Raw genomic sequence first — 15,149 nt, 5'->3', positions numbered from 1 at the left:
GTTGATTTATTTCATTTTTACGGGTATACATTACAAAACTAATAAAGAATTTTTTCTTCTGACATTAAAAGTTGAATTCTTCAATTTAGTCTTATTAATCATATAGGTTAAAAGCTATTTTAAAAATTATGATAAGAAAACTTTTTTCACACAAAATATACAGAACTATTTAAAACTGAATAAAACTCGGGATCGAGATTCAATGTTCCAAAAACAAAAATTGCAAACAACGTGATTTTCCAAAACATTTTTATAAAAAACAACTCAACTGAAAATGGCAAAAGTTGTGGCATCCAGATTTGCTCTCTTAAAAGTGGAGGGAGATGATAATGATAATGATACAAAGACAACACAAAAATCGAGCAATGCACAGACCAACAAGAAGAAAAACAAGAAGAAGAAAGGCGGTCAGGATGAAGAGGTAGAAAAAAAACCTGATGGCGTAAATCTGTAAAATGTTAATGGAAGTAGTAAATTAAATTGACATTTCAAAATCACGTGAGCAATCTTAAGCTTATTTAAAATATTTCTAGAGAAGCCAGGGTTGAAAATTCCCTGAAAATATCAGCCATCTACAGGACTGGCTCCTATAAAAGTTACCAGCCCTTTTAAAAATCTGCCAGTCCTGATTTAAATGTTCATTATTTATGGATGCACTTACAATAGAAAATTATTTTAATTTGTAATGCAGGCTCCTGGAAATTTTTATTTTTTATAATTTCTATTCTTTATCTAATTCTCAATAACTATATGCTGTTTCAAAGCGAAAACCAATAGAGATGTCTATAAATTTAAAATAGAAACTGGCTATTAGAATTAGCCTGACCACCAAGCTCTCATCTGAAGTTTCGTCGTTGCTAGCCTCAGGTGGTCAGGCAGGCTGTAATTTCCAACCATGGAAATGCATTTTGATTTTTAATCAACATTTTTCATGCCTGTATTGCTCTATTATGTAGAATTCAGATCTTATAATTCTGAAATCAATGATTTTTTTTTTATTGATATAATGGTAGTTAAGAAATTTGGCCTTTGGTCGACCCACTTCGTCTGGTCAACACAAGTCAAACAAGAAAAAATTAGCTGCCCAACCTTCAGAAGAAGACTGGGAAAAATGGCAGGAAACAGATAAACAGGTAAGAATAGGTATACTGTAAAGAAAAATAAACGTTACTGTAGATTCCTGAATATACGTGTGGAATTAATTATCATGTAATTTCGCGAGAAGCACCACACGCAAAATAAAATTACTCACTTTTATTTTTAATGTGCTGAAATCTTTGAAAAATCTCTTGATCAACCATCCATTAACAAATTATTATCATGATTATTTTCACGATTTGACATTGAAGAGCCCTTTAGCGTTAATAAGTATTTGCGAAAAATAAGGAATCTACAGTACAGATATAGGTATAATGGTTTGGGCTGTTGACATCTGTCTGGGTAGCTCAGTGGTAAGAGCACCTGACTTGTGATATAGGGGTCCCAGACTCAATTTCTGGTCCAGCTATAAGATTTCATCCTTTCCTGTTACCTAATTTGGTGCCATCGACCACCCCTGGACATGCAGGTGAAAATCATGCCAGGGGTAAAAAGAACTTGGGTTGTGTCTTTGTGGGCAAAGACAATTTAAGGAGGGAGAAATGTTATGTTTTCGCAGTTTCACAATTTATTTACTTCTATACGTTTAACTTCTGTAGTTGTTTAATGCAGAATAAATACATTTCGGGGAAATCTGAACAGGTATGCAGTGAAACTTGTCTAAACCAGAAATTGTGTAATTCAAATTCCTGCTTAATATGTTCTAACTTTATGTCCATTTCAGTAAGTTCATTTGTTTGAAATGTTGTCTAATCTGGAACGTTGTATAATCTGGCCATTTTAATTGGAATCAATAGTGTCCGGATTAGACAAGTTTTATTGTATTTACATGTACATGTAACTGTAACAAAGACAACGCATTATAAAGTATATTATACTGGACAGTTCAGGCCATCCTTAAAAAATTGTTTGTTTGGAATTGCTGCCTGGGAGGACGAGGATTCAGACCCAGGAGAGAGGGAGGGGAATTTTTTTTTTTCAAAATTAAAATTAAATTAAAAATTGATGATAAAAATCTCAATAAGCGATGAACACATTATTTTCTGCCTATTTGTAAAGGGTATCTCCCATCAACCAGGAACCAAGTTTTGCTTAGATTCTACACTTATTAAATGATTGGGTGGCACATGTGGTAGCAGGCCAAGAATTGATTGAATAAAAAAGAAATCTTCATATTTTTGGTCAATAAAATTTTTCCAGGAGGGGTCATTTCAATGAGGTGGGAGGCAATTCCAAACAAACAATAATTTTATTTTGGCCTCAATGCCATTTAACATAGAGAGTCCTTTACTTGCACATCTATTCATCTGTACTTTCAAGAGATTGAAGTAAAAATCAGAACTACATTCATGAAACAACAACAAAATCTTAAAGCTTATTTCATTAGCTAGATCTAGAGTTTCATTATTGAAAAACAACAGAAATTTCTTGAAGACAGTCATACCTGACAATTTGGATTTAAATAAAGATTATAAATTGTATGTCCAGTTGACTCGATACAATTTTGTTGATTGTTTAAATGTAATATAAAATGAATGATTGCATTTTGCTTTCTGTGGTGAATCATCCTTTAATTCTTTATTTTCAGTTGACTTCAGATGCCTACGAAAAAGACTTACAAGAAGCTTTGTTACAAAGTAAAATAGAGTATGAAAAATCTAAACAGGTAATTCTATCAAAGTAAACGTTCATGTTTTTTTTAATCGTATATATTTAAGGAATAACTGTTTTTTGGTTTTATGATGTGATCAATCAATTTGCTTGTGTGATAATTTGCATAAACGCCAAAGGTGTTTATGCGTAAAGTTATCACGCAAGCAAATTGATTGTCATCATAAAACCAGACAGTTATTCCTTATATTTACATTTTTACCAGATCTTTGATTCAATAATTAAAAAAAGTTCAATAATGAGAAATCTCAGCATCCCCATCAGGTGTATTACTAAGCAACACACAGCAAAAAAGCATGCAGTTCTGTCACGAGCTGAGCAAATGGCTTTATGGGGTTATAAAGCCATTACCTTATTTGTAGTTATATCTCAGAGAAAGACATTGGAAAATGTAAATATTTTGTTTGATTGTATTTATTCAATATAGTGTACAGCATTAACAATGGTGTAATGATTTATTTCTTGGTGCTCTTTACTAAATTGTATTTATTTGAAAAGTGAGGCAATGATATATCTTTTTAAAAAAATTCTGAGCATGCAGTGATTTTTTTAATAAATACATATGGCAAGTTGCTTGTGTCACCATAGTATGTCTCATTTGAATTTCATGACAAAACTTGCTCATTGGAAAAATTAATTTCTGAATAATCTTCGATGTGGAAAATCAAATGCCAGCTTGTGATGTGGATTCTGAAATACTGGTTCTCAAAAAGAATTGTTTGTCAAAATGTAAATATGAATTTACAACAAAAGCTTGTTTAAAATGCAAAAAAATCATCTTAAAATGGTACCCTTTTAGTCCAGATATATGTAGACGCATCTTTGTTAGCTAAGGGTTAGGTCTGCTCTGCTTGGTAAAGGATCAATTGGTAGTAGGAGTTGTCTTTCCTTTGTAGAGTCTGATCATATGAATGATGCATTTTATCAAATGATATATTTATTATTCAATGACATGAAAAGTGGAAAATAAATTGTCTCATAATTTTGTAATGCAACAGGATGTGAAGGTGTCACAGGAAGCGGGGATCCCAGAATCCTCCCACTTACAAGGTAAAGAGGATAAAAAGAAGAGAAAACACAAAGACAAGCCAGCCACTATGAGTCTGGATCAATTCAATCAAATGAACTCAGAGAAACCCAAAGTCTTCTCAGAAGGTACATAATCTTTCACAGAAAAATGGATACAGTCGTAGCAAGTAATTACTGAATTCAGTACATGTAGGTTATTTACTGAATTTTTGTGAAATATTTCAGCCCAAGGTCTTTGTAACGTAAAGCAGGCCAAGCTTTCAAGGTCCACATCGGCACAAAAACCAATGGCTGGCATATTTCCTGATATTCAATCAATAATCTTTTTATTACATATTTTAATGCCCATATATTTTTGTCCAATTCATATGAATGGAATCCCTGAATTTTCAGTCATAAACATCCCTACAATACTTTCTATTACCACTATGGAAGAGTTATACTTCGTAGTGGGCTCTTTTGTGTAAAAGTTGGAAAATGTACAAATCTCGCGGGATTTCTGGGACAAACATAACATAAACATGTAAACAATATGATGAATGTCAATGAACAGTTCCTAAGAAAATGCAAATGAAATATTTTATTGTTGTGGACTTTATATACATCAAGAGTAGGAATGACAACGATATCAATTTATATCTATTGTTGATCGTATGTATCTATTTACCGTATGGAACATCTAAATACAATACACATGCCTTGGAAATGTCGTATTTTTTATTAATAGATGATAAATTTAGGGTTCTCGCTCTCTTACATATGTCTTTTAGTTCTTCTATTCTTTAATTGGAATGACAAATACATTTAACATTTAAAATTGAATTGAGATTGTTATGTTTTTATATTATCCGCCACGCCATGCTGTCCCAGTCAGACGCCCAAACGCGCCTCTAATTTTGAAGAGTTCACTAATGGAAATAGAACGTATTACCAGCAGTAGTAACTGCAATGGATTAAAGAAATTCTTATCTTTGGAAGTTCATTATAAAATATATAACAAATATTACAGAAAAAAGAGAAACTGCTATATTTTTCAAATATGATCTCAAATTGATTTTAAAAAGGCCGAGTCTAATTATTTCTACCCTAGATATTTTGATAAATTTTCTTGAATGAATTTTTACTATTGCATTAATTATTTTAAGATAAAAAAATCAAATGTTTACCATCCCGATTTCTTAGGGGGCCATCTCAAAAGTTGTCAAATTTTACTATTGGACCCTATGGAACTTTGTTGGAAAAGCGCCAAATTACCACATTTTTCCCATATTTTTGGTATTTATGCCCTAGGGATTTCCTTTTCAGTCAAATACACGAAAGTTATTGTAAAAAGGCACCAAATCGTGAAATTTCAAAAAAAGTTTACCATCTGGTTTGGTCTAGGAATTATTACAAAGTTTATTTTTTTCCAATGCCCAATACCTCTAAATTTGCCATATTGCAGCATACATTTTGTATATAACGGCACAGATAAATTTAATTTGGTAAAAAAAAAAAACAACAATGTTTAGATTGTTGGTATGTTTCTTTTGATGTTCTGTCAACAGGTTTTTATAAAATGTCCATGGACATCTTAAAAACTCTAACGAGTCATGCATCATTCTTCAGCGTCATGCATTGCTTAGAGAATGAAAAACAATGACATCATGAGAGCCATTTCAGTGTTTATTCCTAATTATTGTCTTAAAATCACATTTTAAGACCCATAAACGTTATAGATGATGTAATATAATATTAATTTTGTATCAGAATTACAATACTTAGGATAAGTGTTATGTTGCACCTATGAATGCACAAAACTAAAAAGCTGTGCAAAGTCATGCACACTCGAATTAGACTCGGCCTCGTTAAATTCAGTAAAGTGGTGAAATTTGGCATCAGCTTAGTATTCTTTGACACTAAGTTGAAATTTTTTGCATAGATAATTTTCATTTTTATTTAAATATATACTGTGGTAATTTAAGTGTTTACACATAAATAAACTTCTATAAAATTTAAAACACAATAATTGAAGACATTTGTCACTCGAATATTAATTTTCTAAAATTATTAAAAAGTTTATTTGCTTATAGAGAGACAAATACTTTTTTTCAGCATTCTTTGTAAGACATAACAGATCCCTTGTTTTTTGACAGAGTTGGAGGAGGTGCCCAGTCCGTCCATGCCTCAGACAAACGGAGCAGAGACGGATCCTAAGTTCTTCTCTCACCTAGACGACAGTGTTCAAAAGATTATACAGAAAGAAAAAATTCAGGAGGAGTACCAAAAGGTGAAGGTCACTGCTTTGACTCGAGGCACAGCATAAAACCGCACCATTCCGTCAAGTGAAAGGTCTAGAAAGGTGGCGGAATGGCAGAGCTCTGTCATTCAGTCCCTGATTAGTAAACTTTCAGTCATTTTAGTTAACTTTAATGACAGAATTATCCTGTGAGGTTTCTTCAGTATATTTTGTTGTTGTAAATGTCTGTAGAAACAGGCAGAAATTTGCTTTGTCTTATTATAAAACAATTCTGGAACTCAAATGAGTGGGTTTTTTAAAAATGTTTTCAGACAATGTTTTGATTACTGTAAACATAATTTTCTCCATGGGGTCATACTTCTGTGCATGAAATCACAATTTCTGTTCAATCTGTGGGTAGAAAATTTCTTAGATTGACGCTGTATGCCTTAATTGTACTTTCCACGGAAAATGTGTAACCACATACGTACCGTAAATAAATATCATGTGGGAAAAAAGCATTTCTACGGTATATTTTATTGTAGCACTTTGCAGTAGAAAGTGTAGTCTCAGCAAAGCATCAGAAAGAAATAGAGAAAAAAGATAGAGAAATAGAATTTCTACGAACATCTATGAAGAAATTAGAGGTAAAGTCCATGTATAGGTTACTGTCGGCTTATTTATTTTTGCATATTCAAAATTAAGGGCATTTGTAGGCCAAGAACTAATTACTTTAATCATTTATTAATGCTAGCTGTCTGCCTTCACATTCATTACTTCATATCATAAAAAGGTAAATATTTTTGTCATATGCAACAAAGTCATGCAACATTATACACTTTTTCTATAAGCAACAAATTCAAATGAAAAAACCCCATAAATAAATGAATAAACTTGCCACTTATTCCCAAGAAGAAAAGTTTTCTAACAATATGGGCATAGTTGTAAGAAAATAATATTAGTATTTATTCTATTTTTATGTAAAATGTTCATTTTTGTAGGAAGAATATAAGCAAGTGAAAAAGAGAAACAAGCAGCTGTGTGTGATACTGGCTCAGGGAGAAAGTAAGTCGACAACTCACACTTCAATATCAGAGTACTGTTAAATCACTGATTCAAGGAGATTCAGTTTCTTGGTTGGTAGACATATATGATACTGTACTTTGTAATTTTAACATTTCATTGAGGATGTGAATTCATGGGTCTCTTTATACCATGAAAACAATGAAACAACCCACCACGAAATTTCAGAGTATCCCAATTTATCTCTAGTAAATCAGAAAAGTTTAAGTAATGTTAATGTCTGCAAATGCTGTCACCTTGAAGTAGCATAAGAACATGTACATGAACTGTAAACAGAGAAATTAGCATCCTGTTTTATTTTCATCTCTTTTGCCTTCATCATCAGTGAACAAATTCAAAGTGGTTCAAATGCAGACAGGGTTATCTTTCTTTTATTCAGCTTTGTCTGGGCGAATTTAGAAAAGGGGGGGGGGGGGGAGGGGGATGTTTGCAAGTGTGACAGGACAAAATAACATGAGGCAAAAGTTACCCAACATACAAGTAACTCAAAATAACATAAAATTATAAAAAAAAAAAAAAAAAAAAAAAAAAAAAAAAAAAAAAAAAGTTGTTTAACTGAATGTTTAGGATAATTGCAAACGAGACTTTGTAGTTATAACTGAGAAGCATGATTATTTTAAGATAAATAATTTGCAGTGAAAGACAAAGCTGAGGTTCTGATGCAGGTTGACCAACTCACTCAGGTCAAGGACGAACTCACTGATCAGGTACTACCAGTAGTTATAGAGGCATAGTTAAAAACCATTATTGAGCTGTTTGTATTTCTTGTGAGCAAATACAAAAAAATGTAATTCTTATACATGTATAAATTCTTTGAAGAATGTCATCATGTTTGTTCACTTTTAGGTAGCAGAACTGACAGCAGAACTAGAAAAAGAAAGGTCAAAAGTTCACAGTCTAAAGTCAGAACTTGATAAGATCAAGGTATTCCTTTTTTCACAATTTTTATGTCACCCCTAACAAAGTCATTGTGCCGCCTAATTTTTTTCACACATATTGCGTAGACAATTTTAATGAAACCTCTCAATAATAATAATAACCAAGCGTAATTGTGCATGCAACAGTCAAAATGGCTACTGTTGCCATGGAAATGGAGGAAGATCAGTTTTGGGTGACATTAGCTATTGGTTGCAATACCAAAGTTATTTATTATTGCTATCATCCAAGTAAAACCTTAAATCTGGGATTTTTGATGTCAAATACAAGTGATACATGAAAACGTGTAAACCAACCAATGACCAGTATATTATAGTACACAAAATATAAATAATTTTGAATTTTATCTTTGTAGGGAGGAAAACATGCCACAAAATAAGTGAGACAGGGTATATGCTACTGGGGACTGTGTCATTTGACTGAATGTTGTGTCACAAGGTCATGAAGAACACATGGCATGGTGAAGGGTCATTTTTTAATCATTTTGTGTCGAAGGATATCAGACAAAGTCATTGTAATGGAGAACTGTGTTGTGAGATGTATCATGGACAATGTTATGTTACTTTTATATTTTTCATTAAAATCAATTTTCTTATGATGTTGAATATTTTGAGTTGTGTTTTTTTTCTATTGGTGGCTAAGGTTGGTAAATTTAAAACATGTATTCTGTTTAGGTCACCTGTAACATTTCACTAAGTAATCTAATGCAGTGATTAGGTCCATGTATAAATTTGGGAGACATAAATTTGCAGTGACTCATTTTGGGCTATATGATGATTTGGCTGTCAATCATCAAGTAAAACCTGCAGCACCTGTCCTAGGTACAAATTTCTGTGTGAAATATATGATAATATGCAAACAGAATTTCTTGTCTTTTATTCTAATTTCTGAGGTAAGTGTGATTTAGATTGTTTTTATACATTGCCTGTGAATTTAAAATATGACCTTTTTCTCCAGATTTAATGAATATATATATTTAATATGACCTTGCTCTTCATAACTGTAAATAAATGATTTTTTTTCATATAACTCACCGTAAATATATAATATGGTCTTTCTCCCCATAGCCATAGATATATGATATGATCTTTCTCTTCATGCTTGTAATTTTATAAAATTGTATAAATTATTTTTTCCTCACACCTTTAAATGTATAATGTAAACATACTCTCCATATCATTTAGATATAATGTACTTGATCATGCTTTTCATACCTTTTGCGACAATACTTCTAAATGTGTGTTGAAGTTTGTCTTGTGAGGCTTTTTATACCCCCAGCAAACGAAGTTTAGTGGGGGGGGGGGTATATTGGAATCAGCTTGTCCGTCTGTCTGTCTGTCCGTCTGTCTGTAGACGAGATTTTGTCTGGACCATTTCTTGGAAACTGTTGCAAGGATTTGTCTGTACACTTATTATTCGCCATATGAAGGTGTGCACCTGGTATTTTCATCATGATTGGATAATTTTTTTGCATTTTACAGGTGTTTTTCTTCATTTTTTAGCTCACCTGAGCTGAAAGCTCAAGTGAGCTTTTCTGATCACCCGTTGTCCGTCGTCCGTCCGTCTGTCCGTCCGTCTGTAAACTTTTCACATTTTCGACTTCTTCTCAAGAACCACTGGGCCAATTTTAACCAAACTTGGTACAAAGCAACCTTGGGTGAAGGGGAGTTTAAATTGTTAAAATTAAGGGCCAAGTCCCCTTCAAAGGGGAGATAATTAAGAAAATACAAAAAGTGGGTGGGGTCATTAAAAAATCTTCTTCTCAAGAACCACTGGGCCAGAAAAGCTGAAACTTATCTGGAAGCATGCTGGGATAGTGTAGATTCTAAATTGTTCAAATCATGACCCCCGGGGGTAGGGCGGGGCCACAATAGGGAATCCAAGTTTTACATTGAAATATATAGGAAAAATCTTTAAAAATCTTCTTCTCAAGAACCACTGGACCTGAAAAGCTGAAACTTATATGGAAGCATGCTGGGGTAGTGTAGATTCTAAATTGTTCAAATCATGACCCCCGGGGGTAGGGCGGGGCCACAATAGGGAATCCAAGTTTTACATTGAAATATATAGGAAAAATCTTTAAAAATCTTCTTCTCAAGAACCACTGGGCCAGAAAAGCTGAAACTTATCTGGAAGCATGCTGGGATAGTGTAGATTCTAAATTGTTCAAATCATGACCCCCGGGGGTAGGGCGGGGCCACAATAGGGAATCCAAGTTTTACATTGAAATATATAGGAAAAATCTTTAAAAATCTTCTTCTCAAGAACCACTGGACCTGAAAAGCTGAAACTTATGTGGAAGCATGCTGGGGTAGTGTAGATTCTAAATTGTTCAAATCATGACCCCCGGGGGTAGGGCGGGGCCACAATAGGGAATCCAAGTTTTACATTGAAATATATAGGAAAAATCTTTAAAAATCTTCTTCTCAAGAACCACTGGGCCAGAAAAGCTGAAACTTATCTGGAAGCATCCTGGGGTAGTGTAGATTCCAATTGTTCAAATCATGACCCCTGGGGATAAGGCGGGGCCACAATAAGTACTACGGGGGGGGGGGGGGGGAATCAGGTGAAAAACAGCAAGGCCAAAGTTACTCAGGTGAGCGCTGCGGCCCATGGGCCTCTTGTATTATGTGGTTTTGTCCGGATCTGTTCCCAGAGACTATTGCATAGATTTGTATGAAAATTTGTACACTTATTATTTACTATATGAAGATGTGCACCTGGTGTTTTCAACATTATTTGATAATTTTTCTGCATTTTACAGTTGTTTTTTTTTTCATTTTTATTGACTTAGTCATTTCGGGCTCATGTCTAAGGTTTGAGACATAGAATTTAGAACATCTGTACAAAAATGTGAACTACAGCTTAAAACAACTCATTAGAACTAGAAAAAGAAAATCACAAAGTATTAAAAACAGTTTTTACATTACACAGCAGATAGTGTAAATCCATTTGTCCCTTGGGAGTAATGAGTGGACATGCATCCAGTTAAAGATTAATTGATGAGTTCAGTGTGGGAAGCTGTTAGGGCATCTCTGATCAAGCAGGTCTTATCTATATCTCCTGGGAATTGGGCAGAAAGAAATAAAGATCTCTGTTGTCTAAGTCTCTTAATTGTAATTTATGTCTGTCAAAATACATAGTTACTGGAACCAGCATTTTATTTTTAAAATGAGTTTGATATAAAGGTATTTAAATCAATTTGATTTTGTATAATTAATTATGATAATTTTTTTTTCAACAATCAATTTGCAGAGTGTCATGTCTCAAAAGGATGACAGATAGTTGCAAACTATTTTTTCAAGGTAATAAAAAACACTGTAATTATTAGTATTGATGTTTTATGAGGCTGCACCTTAGTTTCATTCATTAAAAAAAATATAATGAGTAATTGAATTTTCACTCTAAATGTTTAAGCAAATTGTGAACACCTCTCACATCTAGAAAACATTAGTGATTTGGTACCTTCTCTAAAAAACCCAGCGGGGGGTATTGGTCCCTTTTGGACAGTTCTAGTTTTTAGCTCACCTGAGCTGAAAGCTCAAGTGAGCTTTTCTGATCACATTTTGTCTGTAGTCCGTCTGTCCGTCCATCTGTCTGTCTGTCTGTAAACTTTTCACATTTTCGACTTCTTCTCCAGAACCACTGGGCCAATTTCAACCAAACTTGCCACAAAGCATCCTTGGGTGAAGGAGATTCAAATTCGTTCAAATGAGGGGCCATGCCCTCTTTCAAGGGGAGATAATAAAGAATTAGTGAAAAATTAGTAGCATCTTTTAAAAATCTTCTTCTCAAGAACCACAGGGCCAGGAAAGATGAAACTTATGCGGAAGCATCCTCAGGTAGTGTAGATTCAAGTTTGTTCAAATCATGACCCCCAGGGTTAGGGCGGGGCCACAATGGAGGATCAAAGTTTTACATAGAAATATATAGGAAAAACCTTTAAAAATCTTCTTCTCAAGAACAACAAAGCCATGATAAGTTATATTTATATGGAAGCATCCTCAGGTAGTGTAGATTCAAGTGTGTTCAAATCATGGCCCCTGGGGGTCGGGTGGGGCCACAATGGAGGATCAAAGTTTTACATAGAAATATATAGGAAAAACCTTTCAAAATCTTCTTCTCAAGAACAGCAAAGCCATGATGAGTCATATTTATATGGAAGCATCCTCAGGTAGTGTAGATTCAAGTTTGTTCAAATCAGACCCCCGGGGGTAGGGCGGGGCCACAATGGAGGATCAAAGTTTTACATTGAAATATATAGGAAAAATCTTTAAAAATCTTCTTCTCAGGAACAGCAAAGCCATGATGAGTCATATTTATATGGAAGCATCCTCAGGTAGTGTAGATTCAAGTTTGTTCAAATCATGACCCCTGGGGGTAGGGTGGGGCCACAGTGGAGGATCAAAGTTTTACATAGAAATATATAGGAAAAACCTTTCAAAATCTTCTTCTCAGGAACAGCAAAGCCATGATGAGTCATATTTATATGGAAGCATCCTCAGGTAGTGTAGATTCAAGTTTGATCAAATCATGACCCCGAGGGGTAGGGTGGGGCCCAATGGGGGATCAAAAGTTTTACATAAGAATATTTAGAAAAAATATTTCTTCTTGAGAACAGAAAAGCTATTTTTAGTCATATTGATATGGAATTATCCTCAGGTAGTGTAGATTCAAGTTTGTTCAAATGATGACCCCTTTGATAGGGAGGAGCTACAATGGGGGATAAAATTTTTACAAAGGAATAGATGGGAATTTTTTTTAAAAATCTTCTCAAGTACAACAAAGCCATTTGTTATATTGACATGGAAGCATCATCAGGTAGTTTAAAATTCAAGCTCCCCCCAAGAATCTTTTCAATACTGAACTGATTTGTGCTTTTGCCTAGCCAATTTGCTCAGGTGAGCGATGTGGCCCATGGGCCTCTTGTCATTCAGTATATTTCTATGATATTGCTCTATATAGCTTGATACTGTTTTATGTAATGTTAATCTTCACTCTTTTTGTAAAAAATTTTTCTATAGGTTACTATTTTTGCCTTACATAGGACAGGCCCGACCGTTGGAAGCAATTTTAGTTAGGATTGGGGGGGGGGGTGTGTGTGGATTTTTGACAAGCAAAATATGAAAAGGTCACCAGACATTACATGTAATTCTGAGGGGAACAACTAGAAATTATTTATATTTTATATTGTATGGTATATACTATTTTCTTTTTTTTTATTGTAAAGACCCCCTCCCCTGGTGCCCCCGATTCTTAGTGCCTGTATGGGTTTTGAAGCTCCTTTGTGATCTTCGTACATGGAATTTGCTCTCCAAACCTTTTGTGTGTGGTTGGGCTGCTTTGGTTTCCCTGTGATTATGCAAAGACGTTGCTCCTACCTTGAAAATGTTTTTAAAAGGACAATAAAACCTCGTAGAAGATATTCTTAAATCCTTTTACGGCTGTCTTTTGCTGCCGTCAAACGTCCTGCACCAGGTATACTTGCAGAAAGATTTGGTTGGATCAGTTTAACGCTATAAATCAAAAACCTGTACTCAATGCAAAAGGTAATCTGAAAAAGAAGATAAGAATTTTTTTTTTTTAATCAATCCTTATACAGAATACCTTTGCCTTACCGGAATAACCGTAAAATCATTTATTTTTCAAGACATCATAGTCGTAAATTAAGGGTAGCTTTGTGCGTCCTTTAATTTCTTAAAGAACTTTTTTTTGAAAAGACGTGTAATGTTTACAAATTGCAGAGATAACCTTTGTGTACTTGTAAAATGTTTCCTTCTCTTTTTGGGAACTAAAAGAATAATTGAAATTTTAATTTTTCAAACTTCTGATTTTAGGATTGAATTCTAACAACCTTTTCTACACATAGAGTTATAGCTAACGTAATCAAATAGACTTTTAAACATTTAGTTGTAACTTTTCATACATACATGTATCCAGGTTACAACATCACCGAAGTCTCTTAGGTAACTTATTACAATCTGTTTTCGTCCGTCGTCGTAAATGTTTCATATTTTCGATATCGCTAAATTAATCTTTCAAACAATATTTTCGCAAAAAAAAAAAAAAAAAAAAATAGTTGAAATACTGTCGACACGTCCTAAAGCACTAATTAATCAATATTTGGCCAAAGGCAAAGATAGGATAGCAAAAGGGGTCTTAAGTTTTACAAAGAAGTATACAAGAAAGATTTAGAAAGTCTGTTTGTAACGAATATATAGGGATGCAAATAACTGAATTCAAATCCATGCAGTCTTCATTTCAAAGTGCAAAATAAATGCAGGGAGATACGGGGGATTCAATTTATAAAGAATTTTTATCAAAGTTTTCCCAAAATCGCCAATACTTCTATCAAAATTTACTAAAAGGATTGACTATTGTGATTGAAAAGGGGAAATAAATGTTAACCTCTGTTAATTTGTAATCTACACATGGCCGTATGAAGCGGGGGGGGGGGGGGGTACACACGGGCAATACTTTTGCCGTTTTTTTTTGGGGGGGGGGACTTGTCAAGGAATTCTTGAAATTTTGGTAGTGCCACCCTCTAAACTGAAAATGTTTGGTTGTGCCCCCCCCCCCCTCCACACACACACAAAATGAATTTGCTTCCTACGGGCCTGCTACATACTTATCTCACATACATGTAATTATTTATACATTAAGATCCAATATTTGGAATACAAATTTTTAAACTCTTCATCTGAAATGATAAATGGTTTGCAGGGACATGCTTTAGTATCTTTCTTCATTTAATGTGCAGGTAATTTAAGACTGATCACAGCGAACAAGCTTTAATTGAATACATCTAGCAATATATCTCAACGCATTCGTTGTGAACGTTTCTGGAATATTTTGAGAATTGCCCCGGTAAAGGCAGTCGTGTCGTTCCATAAAAGACTGTAGAAAAAAAAATCGCTTTTTTTGTTAAATCCTGATGCATTAGTTGTACTGGTAATGCCATGTAATAATCCAGTGCAAAAGCATGCCATGACATAAAAATTCTTCTCAATTGACCTTTCTTTCAGCATGAAATTAGTGTCGTTTTCTACAGAAACAGAAATCCCTTTAGTTTTGGGAAAGTCCCCATCCGAACAATCGACCCAATTCGAGGTTA

At 34.0% G+C, this 15,149-nt stretch overlaps 1 protein-coding gene across 1 annotated transcript; it reads left to right on the top strand.

Annotated features, from left to right (window-relative positions):
- Window positions 1-218: 218 nt before the first annotated feature.
- LOC133174550 (G kinase-anchoring protein 1-like) lies at window positions 219-8,640 on the top strand. The gene is made up of 10 exons (XM_061309665.1): window positions 219-421; window positions 1,014-1,133; window positions 2,687-2,764; window positions 3,768-3,924; window positions 5,934-6,067; window positions 6,562-6,663; window positions 7,018-7,081; window positions 7,736-7,806; window positions 7,946-8,023; window positions 8,391-8,640. Exons 1-10 carry the CDS (start codon window positions 275-277, stop codon window positions 8,412-8,414), a joined length of 975 nt encoding a protein of 324 aa, XP_061165649.1. The 5' UTR covers window positions 219-274; the 3' UTR covers window positions 8,415-8,640.
- Window positions 8,641-15,149: the final 6,509 nt, after the last annotated feature.

The sequence above is a fragment of the Saccostrea echinata genome, unplaced genomic scaffold (genome assembly GCF_033153115.1).
Source record: "Saccostrea echinata isolate AGI-Se365-2 ecotype Australia unplaced genomic scaffold, CSIRO_AGI_Sech_v1 ptg000002l, whole genome shotgun sequence".
NCBI classification, from domain to species: domain Eukaryota; kingdom Metazoa; phylum Mollusca; class Bivalvia; order Ostreida; family Ostreidae; genus Saccostrea; species Saccostrea echinata.
Note: the sequence above shows the minus strand (reverse complement) of the source record. Positions and strands in the feature narration are given on the sequence as shown.

What these genes read in the sequence shown, in the direction of transcription:
- LOC133174550 (XM_061309665.1), top strand. Translation starts at nt 275, where the DNA reads ATGGCAAAAGTTGTGGCATCCAGATTTGCTCTCTTAAAAGTGGAGGGA. An exon ending in AAGGCGGTCAGGATGAAGAG is followed by an intron (nt 422 to 1,013) that starts GTAGAAAAAAAA and finishes ATATAATGGTAG; the next exon opens with TTAAGAAATTTGGCCTTTGG. An exon ending in CAGAACTTGATAAGATCAAG is followed by an intron (nt 8,024 to 8,390) that starts GTATTCCTTTTT and finishes TTATCTTTGTAG; the next exon opens with GGAGGAAAACATGCCACAAA.